We start from the raw sequence: 14,301 nt of genomic DNA on the forward strand, positions 1-14,301 counted from the left end.
CATGATAGTTTGTGAATAAACTGGGTAGGCAAAGTAACAATTAGTGATACTACAACGATTAAAGATAATTACATGAAATAAACCTAAAGATCACCTTGGCTTCCTAAGATCGGCGCCTATGTTCATATATTGGTAATTATGTTTCTATGTTTCTATATTTATATCATTGCTTTGTTGTTTGTATGTCGCATGTTACATTGGGCATGGGAATTGTTTTGTTTGTTTATTTTAAAGTTTTAAACAATCGTCATGCTTTGTTTGAAACAATGTTGATTGTTACATATTATCATGCATTATGACATCATACTATTAATCTTATTCCATTTATATTTCATCCAATCAGAACTTGGCATTTATGTTTAATTTTGGTTGAAATTTTTTTAAAAAATAATAGATTTTCTACCCCTCGTGCCCGCTTACAAGTTACCACCTATGTAACTTATTTATCCTCGCATGGCCGGGCAATGACAGTCGTTATAACACGGGTGTTCTGTTTAATACACCTCGTGCCCGCTTACAAGTTACCTTGTGTGTAACTTATTTATTTTTAAATAGTGACATCAGTTAATGTTATGTCTAATGACCAACTCTGGCCTAAATCCCAGATCCCATGGCGTGCCTCGCTGCAGGACCCAAATAAAATAAATTCAATAATTAATTGCTGAAAAATTAAACGAAACATTGGTCATTTACAATCACAAAATAATTTTTTTTACATTTATACACATACCTACAATTGCCAGAAGATCTTTTTCACTTTTAATAAACCCACTAATTGCTTAATACCCACACAGGTTTACGACCACGAGGGAAAAGTAAACAGGGATATTCAGCCTTACACCGATGACTCGGGTTTATTGATGGAGAATCATCCTCTTTATGTTATGGTGGGTGGCTTGTGTTGAGTGGAACTTATCCTCACATGGCGGGGCAACAACAGTCGTTATAACACGGGTGTTCTGTTTCATACACCTCGTGCCCGCTTACATGTTACCTGGCAGCAACAACATACGCTTATGTCCGCATGTTTGGAAAATAATTAATCTTTTCATTGAAGTATAATAATATTTTAATTTATTAACAATTATATTTCTCTTTCCAGGTCAAATCGAAGCGCGAGTCTCTCTTACGCCACCCGCTGGTGATAAGTTTACTCAACCATAAATGGAAATCTTACGGACGAACTTTCTACTACACCAACCTATCAATATATATCATCTTTATGGCTTTCCTAAACTCTTACATGCTAACCGTCCCCCCGCCATTCGTTTACAGTGAGTAGCGTCAAACATAAATTTAAATACGATGTTCGAATACGATAGCGAAGATTAAATTAATTAAAACAACAAAGAGAATTGAATTGACAACAAACAACTATTATTTTAAAATAATTAATAATATTATAAATTATTAACTATTTAAATAAACCCACAGACACGACGGCAACCATACCAAACGTTTGCACCTCAATATTACCCGTCGCGCAAGATAAATGGGGGTCAACATGTCGACCAAACTACTCGGGGTGGCAACCGGTGGCTGCCGTCATTATACTTGTGCTGGCCGGGTTGAATCTCGTTAAGGAGGTAAGTACTTAAGGTTGTATAAAACAAAGTAATTGGTGATTTAGCTGTTGTTTTTTTGCCGCGACTGAACCTTGTTAGCGTCTGTGTTTAATGTAATTAAGTAATAAATAATCACTGCAGCAATATACAGAAACCATCAATGAATAATTAGTGATCATTTATAATTAAAGGAGGATCTTTTTAATTGGTGTTAACATAATCAAAATATTACTTTGTAGAAACAAGAGCATTTAATTAGTAATTGAGGTCGTTAGTAATTATATTTTAACATTTTCCTACGTGCAAGTTTTATTCTTGTTAGCCAGGTCTAAAGTTTTGAAAAAAAAGTAAAATGTTATTATTTTTTTAAGGCGTTTCAATTATTCAGCCAACGGTTAAGTTACTTCCGTAGCACGACGAATATTATTGAGATGGCCCTTTATATTCTGTCTATTTTGGTTGTTATTAACGTGAACGACTTCTCGAGGGCAACTGGGATGAGAGAGGTGAGGTGTGGGTTGTATGTGTGGTCGTAACGCATGATACCGGGGTATCATGTGTTTGTCCCAAAACTTAATTGCCAAATTCAAAAAAATGCAATTTTACCCCAACGCATGATACCGGTATAAAAACATTTTTTTTTTTTTCAATTTCAAACTCATGAGTTTGTTTAATAACAAGTAAATAAACTGATTATTTTTATGGGTATGCAAAACTTATTTAAACAAATTAATTTTATAGACGTATTTAACATATATACACCACAATAACAACCCCCCCCCCCCTCAACAGCCATGGCAGTGGCAATGCGGGGCCGCCGCTCTCTTTTTCTCATGGCTTGGACTTCTACTTTTCATTCAAAACTTTCCTCGATTTGGAATTTTTGTTCTCATGTTTAACGACGTATTGTGGACGTTTGCGTCGTTCTTCGCTGTGTTTGTTCTTTTTATTCTCGGGTTCGCGCTGAGTTTCTATGTCTTGCTCATGAACCAGGTACCTCGTGTGTGGATTACATATAAATATAGTGTGTTGCATGAAAAAGTTTGATTTAAACAAGCTGTGGGTGTATGTGTCCTTGGGCAAGAATATCAGCCACACATAAAAAATATGAAAAAATCATTCAAAAAAAAACACCCACAAAGTAACATGCTTAACTCGTAAGCTGGCACGAGGTGAACACCCGTGTTACAACGACTGTCGTTTCCACACAAGGATGAACAAGAAGTTTCAACAAATTATGATTTATATCCAAACATCAGGTAGCATTTAGTCAATGGTGGAAATCGATAATCAAAACAAGCGTCATGATGATCGGAGAATTTGAATACGACGGAATATTTAATTCTGTTCCAACAATGGTATTTATGATGTTATAATGTAGTCATGTTAAAATAATTTTATTTTTGCAAACTTTTTTCCAGTATTGTAATATTTTAAAACAATTAAATAGTTTGTAATAACAATTTTTTTCCTTTTAATTTAAATTTTTGGATTTAATTTAATATATATAATATACATAATTGTTCTTTAATACCAGTTTTAACTTTGTAACATTGTAATGAGTAAATATTCTATTCTTTCAACTTTATTTCCTAAATATTACTTTTTCTTTAGCTTTTAAAAATGAAAAGTTATTCCTCAGGTTTCGTACCAAGCGGTGACTTACACGTTATTTGTCGTTTTCATGATTATTATGAGCATAATTATCATGAACTTGCTCGTGGGGTTGGCTGTTGATGATATTAAGGGGGTGCAAGACAACGCAGAGTTGGAAAGATTGGCTATGCAGGTTTGCGTTTATTTTAATCTTGGCATAATAATTGTTTTTTTTCTGCACCAAAATTTTGAGGATTTTCCTCTTTTCTTGGATATCTGGATATTATGTGCTAAAGATGTCCCATTCCCCTTTCCCTACTCTATTAATTCCCATACTTTCCAGTAACGTTTTCCCACATCGTATAAAACACCCCCCCATCCCCCTTCAGGTGAAACTTGCCCTCGAAGTAGAGTTCACCCTCCCCCAAATATTCCGTCGTCGTTTCATTCGACAATCTCGTTCATTCTTCCCGAACCTCCATCGTCGTAAACATTGGATCGTACGTTGGTTTCACAGCGAGGAACATTTGAACCATCGCACGATACACGACGCGCTTAACCCTGAGAAGGTAAAATATTTATCCTCGCAACTTGTTAGTGACCACTGGGTTGGAACAATTGCTGTTACTGTCCAAGGACACATACGCCTACAAAGCTAGCAGCATAAACACGCAGCCTGGTTTAGTTAGTAAACATAGCGTACAAGAACCTACAGTGAACCATGTATTCTTTATCACTATACAAGGATGACCCAGGAATGCTTATTAATACCCTTCCCCCAAACCCCCCATCCAGTTGTTTACATCTTAATACAGTTCCCAAAAGTAGTTTTTACCCATAGCGTGTTTCAACGACCGTCGTTTTGCTGCTAATTCCTTTTCTTTGTTGTTTTAATTAATTTCGCTATCGTACTCGAAGAGATAAATGATGAATTGTGTTAATCAATAATTTCATGTTTGACCACCCCACAGTCAGACCTCCAACTAATCGACACCAAAGTAGAAACGATGGGGAGGAAACTCGGTGATCTTCGATCCATGGTTCATGATATGCAGGAAAGGAACAAAGGATTGGAATCCATGTTGAAAGCTATTGCTACGAACCTTAATGTGAAGTGGGAGGAAAACAATGACGACGATTAGGTATGGGGGTTGTTTATAAAGGTGTACCATGTATGTAACTTATATTTAGATTGATTGTGTTTCATTTAATAATGTTTGTTACAAAGTGCAACAACTCTGTGTTTTTGCATTATCTGGCGAGGCATTCTTGGCTGCGACTAAACTAGTCGCCGACTAAATTCCATTTTGCTTTTTTAGTCGATGCATTTTGACTGACTAACTTCTGTATTAAGTAATGCACAGAAAAAAACACAGACTAGATTTTATTCTTAAAAACGCCAATAATTACCGCGACCGACTGGTTTAGTCGACAAGAATATCATCCTATGTTCCCCATGCATCTAACTATGCATTGTTGACAAACAATAAATTGTAAGACATCATAATGATATTTGTTTCATCACAGATTCTCAGCATTCCTTGGTGCTCTACCTCACTCTGGTGGTTACTTTTTTACTCCCCGTTTTCTAATAGTTTCACCATAGATATCTATGATTAGTATATTGCACTAGCATGTAGCATAATCGTGGCATAAAATGTGTTTTTTATGATTTGTGTCAATACATTTTATAATTTGTTGTGTTTTGTTTGTACTGATCATATCTGAATAGTAAGTTGCAACAGTGAACATTTTGTAGCAGGGGTTAGCGTAGCTGACACTTTGTTACAGTCATCCGGAAAGTTTACAAAGTAATTAATCAGTTTTTAAATAATTCGTTAATTTTCCCCCTTTATATTAAATCTGCACAAGTCGATGACACGTGACTGTTAACACGCATGATTAGTTTCCTATAAACTAGGGTCAAAATGTCAAAGTTGTGTTTTTATAATTTCTGTTAATAAATTTAGAAAAGTATTGATTTTTCTGTGTGTTTCTTTCATAAACACTTAAAAAACTTTTTATTTGGAATAAACCGGTGTTTACTCCCCGTTCTGTTGCAAACTACATGCTCGCTAGCAGCACCTGGCGCTTTTCTTAACTATTTTACAATCCAAAAGATGTCGCATTGTGATGGTTAATATAAAAAATATTTGGGGAGCAGTGAGTTAAATGCTCGGATGTCAATATTTTAGCAAATTAAATAGAAATGTTGGGTCTGTAATTTAGCGTCGAATTTAAAACGTCGAGTGTTTTATGTTGTGACGCTGGTTAATAGCAAAAATTAAAAGGGGGTAATTTTAGATCTAGATATTTTTTATGGATTTTGGCAATCAATTTTTAAATTAATGTTATGCCTGCTCGCTTTCCTGTTATATTTACCCAATATTGGGCAACTTTAGTTTACTCCCCACTTTGTTGCGATCTACATGCTCGGTAGCGCCACCTTCTACTTTTACTTAAATAAATAAAATTCCGCAAGTTGTCGCTTAGTGGCGGTAAAATTAAAATCATTTGGGGGGGCGACATGTTTTCTTTTTTAGTTGGTATACTTTTACCAAATATAGAAGACATAATAAACTTAAAATTCAGCATTGTACTTTGTTTGTAGGTCAGTATAGATTTTACATTTTGAATATGTTTAAATTAGTGCTCTTTAGCGCAACTGCTGTAAACTTTGATAAATAACCTATCCGTTAGTTGGAGCTAGATATCTAATTTTAAATATTTTGGCAAAATCCGACGATAGACGATGTTTTGGTTGAAGCATTGCTGTGTAAGTTATTGTTAAATTTGTTTTATTTTAACTGCAGAATAATTTAAACTAGAATATGCTAAAGTTTCAATATTTATTTTAGTGTTAGATGAATGCGTGTAACTTAATTACCCTCGCTTGGTAACTTTGTGGGTGATTGTTTTATGTATGGCTGACAATTTGGAAAACCCATTAGTGACCACTGGGTTGGAGCAATTAACAGGGTAAGGCCCAAGGACGCATACGGTATCTCTACAATGGTAGCAGCAGAACTAGCGAACTAACTACAGCAGACAACTTCAGCAACTCGACTGGGGACATAGGGCAACCGTATATAGACAAAGTAATCTCATTTATTTAATAGTCTATTTATGCTGTTTTTCATTTGCAACGATACAATTTTCAAGCAAAAGTAGTGACATATTATTAAACAAATGCAAATTGATGATTTCTTGAGATAGCATGATGATAATTAAACACAGAATAAATAATGACGTAATATACAATGAATGACCTTTGGTTGTTGTCTCACATTACTTCTTCTTCTTCTGTAAATAATTATTCCAAGTTAAATATGAGAGAACTTTATATAAACATCTTTTCAATTATTGCAAATTTGCGTTTTTGCTACCAGACGTAACAACATAGTAATGTTGGAAATCAATTTTCTGGTAAAATCCTTAATTTTATTATTGAATAAAATGTTTCGAAATATGTATTTATGCTTATGTATATAATATACATAGATAGAGTTTTTGAGCCGATGTATAACACTAATAAATGTTATTTTATCAGAATTGAAATTTCAAGCATGACAAATATTTTCTATTTTTTGCGACCAACTGTTATATTACCGACCATTGGTTCTCTTGGGGTGAAAGGTTGACGACCTAATCCCTGTCACGTCCACCTCATGCTCGCTCGACGGAATAACCCGTTGGTCGAAACTTTTCGTGGACTCCATTTGATCGCTTCCTGCTGTACCTGCGTGGTGTGGACACATGTAATGTGGATTGGGTGAGATGCAAATAATGTGACTCCTCTGTTGCGATACACATAGACTAATATCCCATGTTTCCAAGTTTTTAACAATTAACAACAGCGTTCTTTTTAAGTCATGAGGACTTGGTTATATAATTCTGTAAATATTCAAACATTAAAATATTTCCAGTTAAAATACTTTGGCATTTATGGTTTACTTTAAAGATGTATATTTGTGTATATTTGATCTTACTTTTCATGTTGCTACCAGTGAATATTGTTGAATCTTTAGTTTTTGAAGTTTTCTTGAATAATTGTTTAATCGATCCGGTCCACAACTTAAACACGTCCTCTCTGCGTACACAGAATAGAAAGAACATACCAACCCCCTGTGTAGATTGTGATGTTTATTATGGTGGTGGCAATGGATAAATATGAAAGGTATGTTTGTTCATTAAACATAGTTTATTCTATATGGGTGAGGTTCTTCACTAAGGCATGTCAGTTGACGACAATCTTAATATAACACAGGGATAGTTAGACACAGTTCTGTGAAGCAAATCTAACTTATTGGTTGTAATGTTTACTGAATAATGCAGTGTAGAGAATTCCAGGGTTGGCCTGCCCACCCTGCCACTTGTTCACAGCAATATTGCTGTACAATTGGAGACAAGGTTTACAACCAAGCTATGTCCCACTAACTAAAAATTAGCAATATCATCTTGTTTCAACCCCACGAACTAAATATATATCTAGTATAACTCATATAACACCCACCTGTGCAGTGTTAGCGATTGTAAATATCCAGCTAAACACGTTCACCACATATTGATCGGTTGATACAGTTATGGGGATCGCGAAGAACCAAGTTAGACCAAGTAGGAAAGTAATCGTAACAATTCGTATCAAATGTTGTTTTCCCTCCCTTCGTTTGCTTTGTGTGGATGCAATCTATTGTATGAGGTCATTAATGGGGTATTGTGATGTCATATACAATTGATAAAAGAGTCAGAGGCACAGCCCGGGTCAGTCTCTTTTTGTAAAAATAATTTTTAAAATTCTTTGAAATAAAACCGCAATTGCACTTTTCTAGTTCTTTGTTTTATGAAAAATTTATATTTTACTGAAATTTGGTTAAACCAAGTTTAAAAGAGAAGTTTTAGGCAAAAAGGGTTTTAAAAAATATGATTTAATGCTGTTATAAAAATGGTATTTTTAATCCCTTTCATTTCTATTCTGCCAATGAATATGGTTTTGTGTTTTAGCCTCGTATGATATTTATATTAAGAGTAATGGACTACATATTTTATGACACCCCCCACCTTAGTTCCCCCCCACGTTATAGCTCGAGTAACGAAGAAGAATCCGATGCAATTGGTGAGGAAACAAAGCGCGATGGGGAGCATGAAACCGAACCTTAGTGCTGAACCATGAAGCCAGCATATCTGAGGGCTTATGTAGTAGGACGGGTTCTCTGTATATTTTGTGTTAGTGATTATTAATTATCTATTTGAATATGGTAGAAAGAACTTAATTTAAATGTTATATCCAATATTACAACCAAAAGTTAGATTTGCTTCATGAAATTGTGTCTAACTTTCCCTGCCTTCAAAAAGCCACGTATGAGCTGCTCCTACAACGCCATGTATCATGTCACGCCTATTGTTAAATATTGGCTCCAATATAAACAGATATCATTTACCCCCCACACCGGTACCCATATACATCATACGCACCATCAAGTTTCTCAGGCAACCAACCCCCGTAGTCCTTGTTGTCAAAATAACCCCTAGTCACCCCGATAGTGACCCCGAACACCAACCCCGATGTTACGTAAACGGCCAACCCTGACTTGAGAACGTAGTTGGACCCGATGGCGTGAAACACTCGTACGAACATTCTGGGGGGATTTAATATTATCACGTATAAATCTAATATAGGTATTTTTACAAAATAAATATAATTTATGGTTCTTTAAAGATCTTTTTTTTGTGATCTTAAACGACTAATGTTTCATCATATTACTGGTTTTATAATGATTGTACAGAGATTGCATTTATAATAACAATAATAACTACTTAAACCCCCTAGCCCCTCACCTGTACATAGTAACGCATTCCACCACCATCCACCCCCAAGCGCTCAACATGAAGTAATGGATCAACCCGGCAACTACAACACAATCAAAGAAAGATCGTGGTCGTTGTACGAACGCGACGTAGACTCCTGGGGGAGATTTAATTTTTTGGGGGTTCAGTTTTAAAAATTCTTGGTCATTTTTAAAAAAAATGTTTTTTTCATGTAAAGTTTAAAAAAATGTTTAAACAGTTTAAAATTTTTGTATAGCCGCAAAACTCCTGTGTTGTTATATGGGGCTGCAGCTTGAGCTAATGTGTCATAATGGACACAAACGTTGGTATCGACACCTAACATCAGGTAAAGCTGCTTTAGACCAAAAACTTGGGTATTAAAGCGCATGATATCACCACTGTTTCAAAAGCTGGGTAACCTGTCACAACCGCCCCCCTAAGTTACGCCTATGCCTCATGCCTCATGCTTTCCACCATATGACTTACTCATATTTGAGGTGTATGATGATAATCAACCCAAAACACACAATAGATATTGAGAGACAAACCTTCCCAAATATTTGCAATGAAAAGTTGGGAGGACTTGGGATCGTTTGCTGGAAAATACTTTGGTTTAAAATCATGGATTAAAGATTCAATATGAATATAAGTGTTATGTGATGTTGCTGAAATGGCGTATGTTATGCTTGTTTTGTAAACAGATCTTCTGTTCTTTATTTGCGACTGACGTTTCAATGTCCTTTAGAGTTGTCCTTATTAAAGTGAAACAACAACAGCACAAAGCCTATACATGACGTTGAAACGTCGGTTCGCAAACAAATAACAAAACATCTGTTTACAAATTTAACATACGGTACATACCCGACAGCAACAATATATGAAAAGATTTCTCTTTTTTTCCGCAAATTAACATAATACATAACAGCCTAAACGTATATATAGGCCCCATTTTTTTATATAACTGAAATCATATACAGTATAATATTATAATCTAAGTTTTAGAAATATTTTCAATAACATAGAATTCTTAAATAATGTAAAACAAATCTTCTATATCATCCATATTAAAAGTCATAGAAATCTTATAACTCACGACAAGAAGTCCGAAGTTGGTCATGTGATCGCACAAACACTCGGGGTCGCCGGGGGTTCCCGTTGCTTGGCAACCATCGAACATCCAATCCTGCGCTTCCACGTTCCAATAACCACAACGATATATACGTTTCGTCTGCGAGTGAGTTTGTATTGAGAGGGGGGATAGCAATTATAGGGGTAAGTGTTGCAGTTGTTGTACAAAGTATAATTTAGTACAAAATATCCCAATATTTGATGCATGGCAAAATATTTGTAGGTTATTAGTGAAGGTTTACGAGTATAATTCATAAAGTTGGTTGCCGGGATTATTACATCTCTATTGTTCATTACACTCATATGTACATTTTGTTTTTCAGTCATTAAACAATCTTTTTATTAAATTTTTATAATTGTAGTAATTATGGCTGTTCTATTTGTTGTTGTTTACATTGATTTGTTCATCAGGGAGTGGAAGATTGTATTGGAACGGCTGTTGAAGTCGCTTCACCGATGTCAGGTTGATTTGTGCGGATAATACCTGAGGTAAGTAGACAACATTGTATTATGGTAGGTGTTGTGCTATAACTTAAAGCTGGCATCATATATGGCAATTGCTCCAACCCAGTGGTCAATAATGGGTTGTTTATATTGTCAACCATACAGAAAAACAATCTCCCATAAAGTTACCAACGTGGTAACTCGTAAGCGGGCATGTGGTGTATGAAACAGAACACCTGTGTTATAACGACTGTCGTTGCCCCGCCATGCGAGGATAAATAAGTTACATACATGGTAACTTGTAAGCGGGCACGAGGTGTATGAAACAGAACACTCATGTTATAACGACTGTCGTTGCTCCGCCATGCAAGGATAAAATAAGTTGCATTGATTCTTGTTCCAACAAGTTAGGTATAAACATAAAAATAATCATAGAGATAGAAACATATGTTGTAACATTTCACCTGGGTAGGTTTGTACGGCACGTTACTCGAGGGGGGGAAAAGAGAATTATCGCGGTGAAGGAAAAAGGCAACATTGAACACCGGGTGGGGGTCATGTGACTTGTTGGCAACCATCGCCATGGTAGCGCTCGGTACAAGCGCTCTGATTGGTTTGTTTGAATTTGAATCCACGAATACAACGTCGGCGTATTGACCATGGTTGGTTGGTACGCTGCGTTGGACCTGGGGTGGAAGGTTGTGTTATTGTAATATGCAATATAACGAAAAGGTTTACAGATTACAGTTGGTGATATGCTAACAGCCACGGGTATGCATTGCAGCGAGAGGTTACCGGGTTCAAAGCTCAAAGCTGCCACCGTTGCAGGCGTATGTGTCCTTGGGCAGGATACTTAACGGCAATTGTTCCAACCCAGTGGTCTCTAATGGGTTGTCCAAATTGTCAGCCATACAGATAAAAACAATCACCTACAAAGTTACATACGTGGCAACTTGTAAGCGGGCACGAGGTGTATGAAACAGAACACCCATATTATAACGACTGTCGTTTTCCCGTCACACAAGTTAGTCCCACCCACATACTTACCATGGCTTTAATACTTGGCGTGCTGTATTCAAACTTGCCGCTACTCCCAAGATCCAGATGAGCGGCGAACACACTTAGTGATTGTAGTAATACATCCTGTTGAGGTGGGGGGGACGATGCTGCCGGTGGTTCACTGGTGGGGAGGTTGCTTATCGATACCATCAAGCATATCATTGTGGAGGGTTTAATCTGTGGTAACATTTAACAGGTTTAATCTGTAGCATTTTCTTCGTTGTTTTAATTAAAAACTAATTCGTTCGAAGAAACAAATCAAATAATATTTCATTCAAATGTAAGTGTTGATTTTGTGAAACGTTGTCAGTTGGAAATAAAACAGATTTTGTGTGAAAAATAATTGGTCGTTATAACAGTGGGTTGTTATTTTTCTAAAAGTCAATATCAAACTAGTGTCAATATGAGGATTTATTTTCGTGTTGCAAAGCAGTAGGAATATAGGTGTTACATTTGTTTGGTGTGCACAATTAGATAAACCCCTTGCTTTCCCAGCCCGAGGATAAACATGAAAGTATCGTAACTCGGCAGTGAGCATAAGGTGCATAGCTTGCTAAGATAATGATAAAATATTATATTACATACAATTTAACAAACGTAACTAGTTTTAATCGTAAATACGAAAACAACTTTTGGCGGGACATTCCAGAAAATTTTGATTTTCGCGCTAAATATACCACGTGACCGACGCCCCGCACCAGCTGATTATTCGTCCCCGCTTTTCGATGATTGGTTCGCTTACAATGCGTGGCATTCACACCACGTTTCAGTTTAGATGAAGTTGGTTCCACACCAGGTTACAAGTTGGAAGGTTTCAACAAGTTTTCTGGCAAGACTTGAGTTAAGTATTGTTTCATTATAACCAAATATAGCGTTGTATTACTACAGCACATCTCAATGGTATAAATAGCATACCGTATCACTAATATTGATTATATTAAACTATATTTTATTTTGCTTTGTTTGATACATTGTTTATTCCAACCTAGTTTTGCGCCTTGTTTACTGTTATTCATTAGCGCTTTAATATTCGCAACGATTTTTTATTACGTCATAATACACTTCACTTGCGACGTTACACATAATCGCTACATTCGTTACGTCACAATCGCTTAAGATCTCGCGTAGTGTTACGTCACAATACGGTTTGTTCTATGCGTGCGTTTCGCGATTTTTTTCCATGGGGCCCCATGCGCGTTTTGCGTCGACGCAAGGCACATTACTTGTATATTCTAATTATATTTGCGCTATAAGCGCGAAGCAAGAAGATCAAAGAATTGGTAAAGTATAAATCACAATTGGCATTATTACGTACATAAGCTCTTTTCAGAAACATCGATGATGTGACGTCACGCAGTGGTGATGACATAACAGAATAACCCACTTCGTAAGTTTATTGTTTCGTCACAAACTTCATTAAATATATTTAACTTTTGTCATTATAATATATTTTAGAACATGGTATGTGACGTCACAGAGGATCAAGCGAACAATGCCACAAAGATGAAATGAAGGTAATTATGACGTAATAATATACAAACCGATATTAAACGATTATATTGTTGCAGAAAAGTCAGCGAATAAAGCTGCCGAAGAAAAGCGCAAGGTATTGTATATTGTCATTGTTTATTAGAAGTAATTTTACTCTGCATTCTTAAATCTCATTGTTAACTTTGAATTTGTAACTGTGACGTAACATATGTTGTATTTTACAGACGAAGAATAAAGACGAAGACGCCAATGGATGCTGGTTTGAGGTGTTTGTAGGCTTAAGCGTGTATAGGTCTACTATAAGCGTGTATAGACCTAATATAGGTGTGTATAGGCTTAGTATAGGGTGTATGCGCGAAGAAAGAAGATCGAAGACGCCGATAAAGGATGTCGGTTTCAGGTGGTTTAGGCTTAATATAAGTGTGTATAGGCCTACTATAAGCGTGTATAGACCTAATATAGGTGTGTATAGGCTTAGTATAGGGTGTATGCGCGAAGAAAGAAGATCGAAGACGCCGATAAAGGATGTCGGTTTCAGGTGGTTTAGGCTTAGTGTTTAAGTATGAATGTTTGCGTGTTTAGCTGGTGCACTCTTACAGTGTTGCCAGCTATTTTTTGCTGGGCCTAATGTTGCCAGCTATGTCCCCCAAGCACTTTTCAGTGCTTCTACATGTATTTGAAACAAATGTAAAGGAATTGTTGCAACAATCTTACTTGATAAAGATTAGCATCTACTGTAGTGTTCATTCCTTCAGAGTGTTTTATCTGTTGGGACTTGAATCTTACAGCGGTTTTGTATTGTCTCGGTTTGCTTTGCGAGAACTCTTGTCTTGGTACACATATACTCGAGTAATATCAACGCGCAGTATAATATTGACCTATTTAACTTTAAAACTTCCCACAATGTTTTAAATTAATTCCATGATAACTGATAATGTCCCACGCTGTTAAAGTTAATATATCCCAATGGCGTCACGTTGCGTAATTGTGATGATGGCCACGTCACAGTTTCTCTACGTCACGTCGATACGATGGGTCAACAACGTCATGACCCTGCGTTCGGTGCGGTTACGTCACGGTCGGCTTAGTTACGTTACAGCTGCGGGTTTGTTACGTGGACGTCGCCGTTTTTAGCGGTTCGTAACAGCCACAGTATGTCGTAACGGTCGATGCGGTGCGTAACAAGCGGACG

At 36.4% G+C, this 14,301-nt stretch overlaps 3 protein-coding genes and 2 long non-coding RNA genes across 7 annotated transcripts; 3 read left to right on the top strand and 2 right to left on the bottom strand.

Moving 5' to 3' along the window:
- The first annotated feature begins 488 nt into the window (after positions 1-488).
- LOC494386 (transient receptor potential cation channel subfamily A member 1 homolog) lies at positions 489-4,869 on the top strand. 3 transcript variants are annotated; one of them, XM_018815330.2, is made up of 10 exons: positions 489-887; positions 1,103-1,274; positions 1,435-1,586; positions 1,937-2,071; positions 2,358-2,558; positions 2,825-2,923; positions 3,208-3,354; positions 3,551-3,730; positions 4,133-4,314; positions 4,689-4,859. In XM_018815330.2, the coding sequence occupies exons 1-9, from the start codon at positions 861-863 to the stop codon at positions 4,301-4,303; spliced, it is 1,284 nt and encodes a 427-aa protein (XP_018670875.1). In that variant the 5' UTR covers positions 489-860; the 3' UTR covers positions 4,304-4,314; positions 4,689-4,859. The 3 variants fall into 3 exon arrangements, with proteins under 3 accessions (XP_018670875.1, XP_018670874.1, XP_002130151.1); XM_018815329.2 differs by having other exon boundaries at positions 490-887; positions 4,133-4,311; positions 4,689-4,869; XM_002130115.3 differs by having other exon boundaries at positions 490-887; positions 4,133-4,303; positions 4,689-4,862.
- Positions 4,870-6,250: 1,381 nt separating this feature from the next.
- Positions 6,251-9,115, bottom strand: LOC100178551 (adhesion G-protein coupled receptor G7-like). The gene is made up of 7 exons (XM_026838164.1): positions 8,997-9,115; positions 8,634-8,797; positions 8,220-8,371; positions 7,675-7,848; positions 7,151-7,286; positions 6,775-6,900; positions 6,251-6,464 (listed from the first exon to the last, which is right to left on the bottom strand). Exons 1-7 carry the CDS (start codon positions 9,044-9,046, stop codon positions 6,445-6,447), a joined length of 822 nt encoding a protein of 273 aa, XP_026693965.1. The 5' UTR covers positions 9,047-9,115; the 3' UTR covers positions 6,251-6,444.
- A 52-nt stretch (positions 9,116-9,167) lies between these two features.
- LOC108950225 lies at positions 9,168-11,897 on the top strand. Its single transcript, XR_001975126.2, has 4 exons — positions 9,168-9,333; positions 10,059-10,259; positions 10,527-10,604; positions 11,032-11,897. It is a non-coding gene; the product is annotated as an uncharacterized LOC108950225 (long non-coding RNA).
- LOC108950224 lies at positions 9,360-11,836 on the bottom strand. Its single transcript, XM_026838165.1, has 5 exons — positions 11,607-11,836; positions 11,024-11,245; positions 10,510-10,599; positions 10,081-10,215; positions 9,360-9,583 (listed from the first exon to the last, which is right to left on the bottom strand). The coding sequence occupies exons 1-5, from the start codon at positions 11,805-11,807 to the stop codon at positions 9,470-9,472; spliced, it is 762 nt and encodes a 253-aa protein (XP_026693966.1). The 5' UTR covers positions 11,808-11,836; the 3' UTR covers positions 9,360-9,469.
- An 836-nt stretch (positions 11,898-12,733) lies between the features above and the next one.
- Positions 12,734-13,603, top strand: LOC113474978. Its single transcript, XR_003396699.1, has 4 exons — positions 12,734-13,005; positions 13,074-13,132; positions 13,187-13,224; positions 13,334-13,603. It is a non-coding gene; the product is annotated as an uncharacterized LOC113474978 (long non-coding RNA).
- Positions 13,604-14,301: the final 698 nt, after the last annotated feature.

This window comes from Ciona intestinalis, unplaced genomic scaffold, assembly GCF_000224145.3.
Source record: "Ciona intestinalis unplaced genomic scaffold, KH HT000063.1, whole genome shotgun sequence".
NCBI lineage: Eukaryota > Metazoa > Chordata > Ascidiacea > Phlebobranchia > Cionidae > Ciona > Ciona intestinalis.

Excerpts from the sequence above, each read along its gene's own strand:
- LOC494386 (XM_018815330.2), top strand. The coding sequence starts at position 861 with ATGGAGAATCATCCTCTTTATGTTATG. Across the intron at positions 1,275-1,434 it reads CCCCCCGCCATTCGTTTACA|ACACGACGGCAACCATACCA; the intron begins GTGAGTAGCGTC and ends ATAAACCCACAG. Across the intron at positions 1,587-1,936 it reads GGTTGAATCTCGTTAAGGAG|GCGTTTCAATTATTCAGCCA; the intron begins GTAAGTACTTAA and ends TATTTTTTTAAG.
- LOC100178551 (XM_026838164.1), bottom strand. The coding sequence starts at position 9,046 with ATGTTGAGCGCTTGGGGGTGGATGGTGGTGGAATGCGTTACTATGTAC. Across the intron at positions 8,798-8,996 it reads GAATGCGTTACTATGTACAG|AATGTTCGTACGAGTGTTTC; the intron begins GTGAGGGGCTAG and ends AAATCCCCCCAG. Across the intron at positions 7,849-8,219 it reads TAACGTGGGGGGGAACTAAG|ATTGCATCCACACAAAGCAA; the intron begins GTGGGGGGTGTC and ends CTCATACAATAG.
- LOC108950224 (XM_026838165.1), bottom strand. The coding sequence starts at position 11,807 with ATGTTACCACAGATTAAACCCTCCACAATGATATGCTTGATGGTATCG. Across the intron at positions 10,600-11,023 it reads TGCCGTACAAACCTACCCAG|GTATTATCCGCACAAATCAA; the intron begins GTGAAATGTTAC and ends TACTTACCTCAG. Across the intron at positions 9,584-10,080 it reads CCAACTTCGGACTTCTTGTC|CAAACGATCCCAAGTCCTCC; the intron begins GTGAGTTATAAG and ends AGTATTTTCCAG.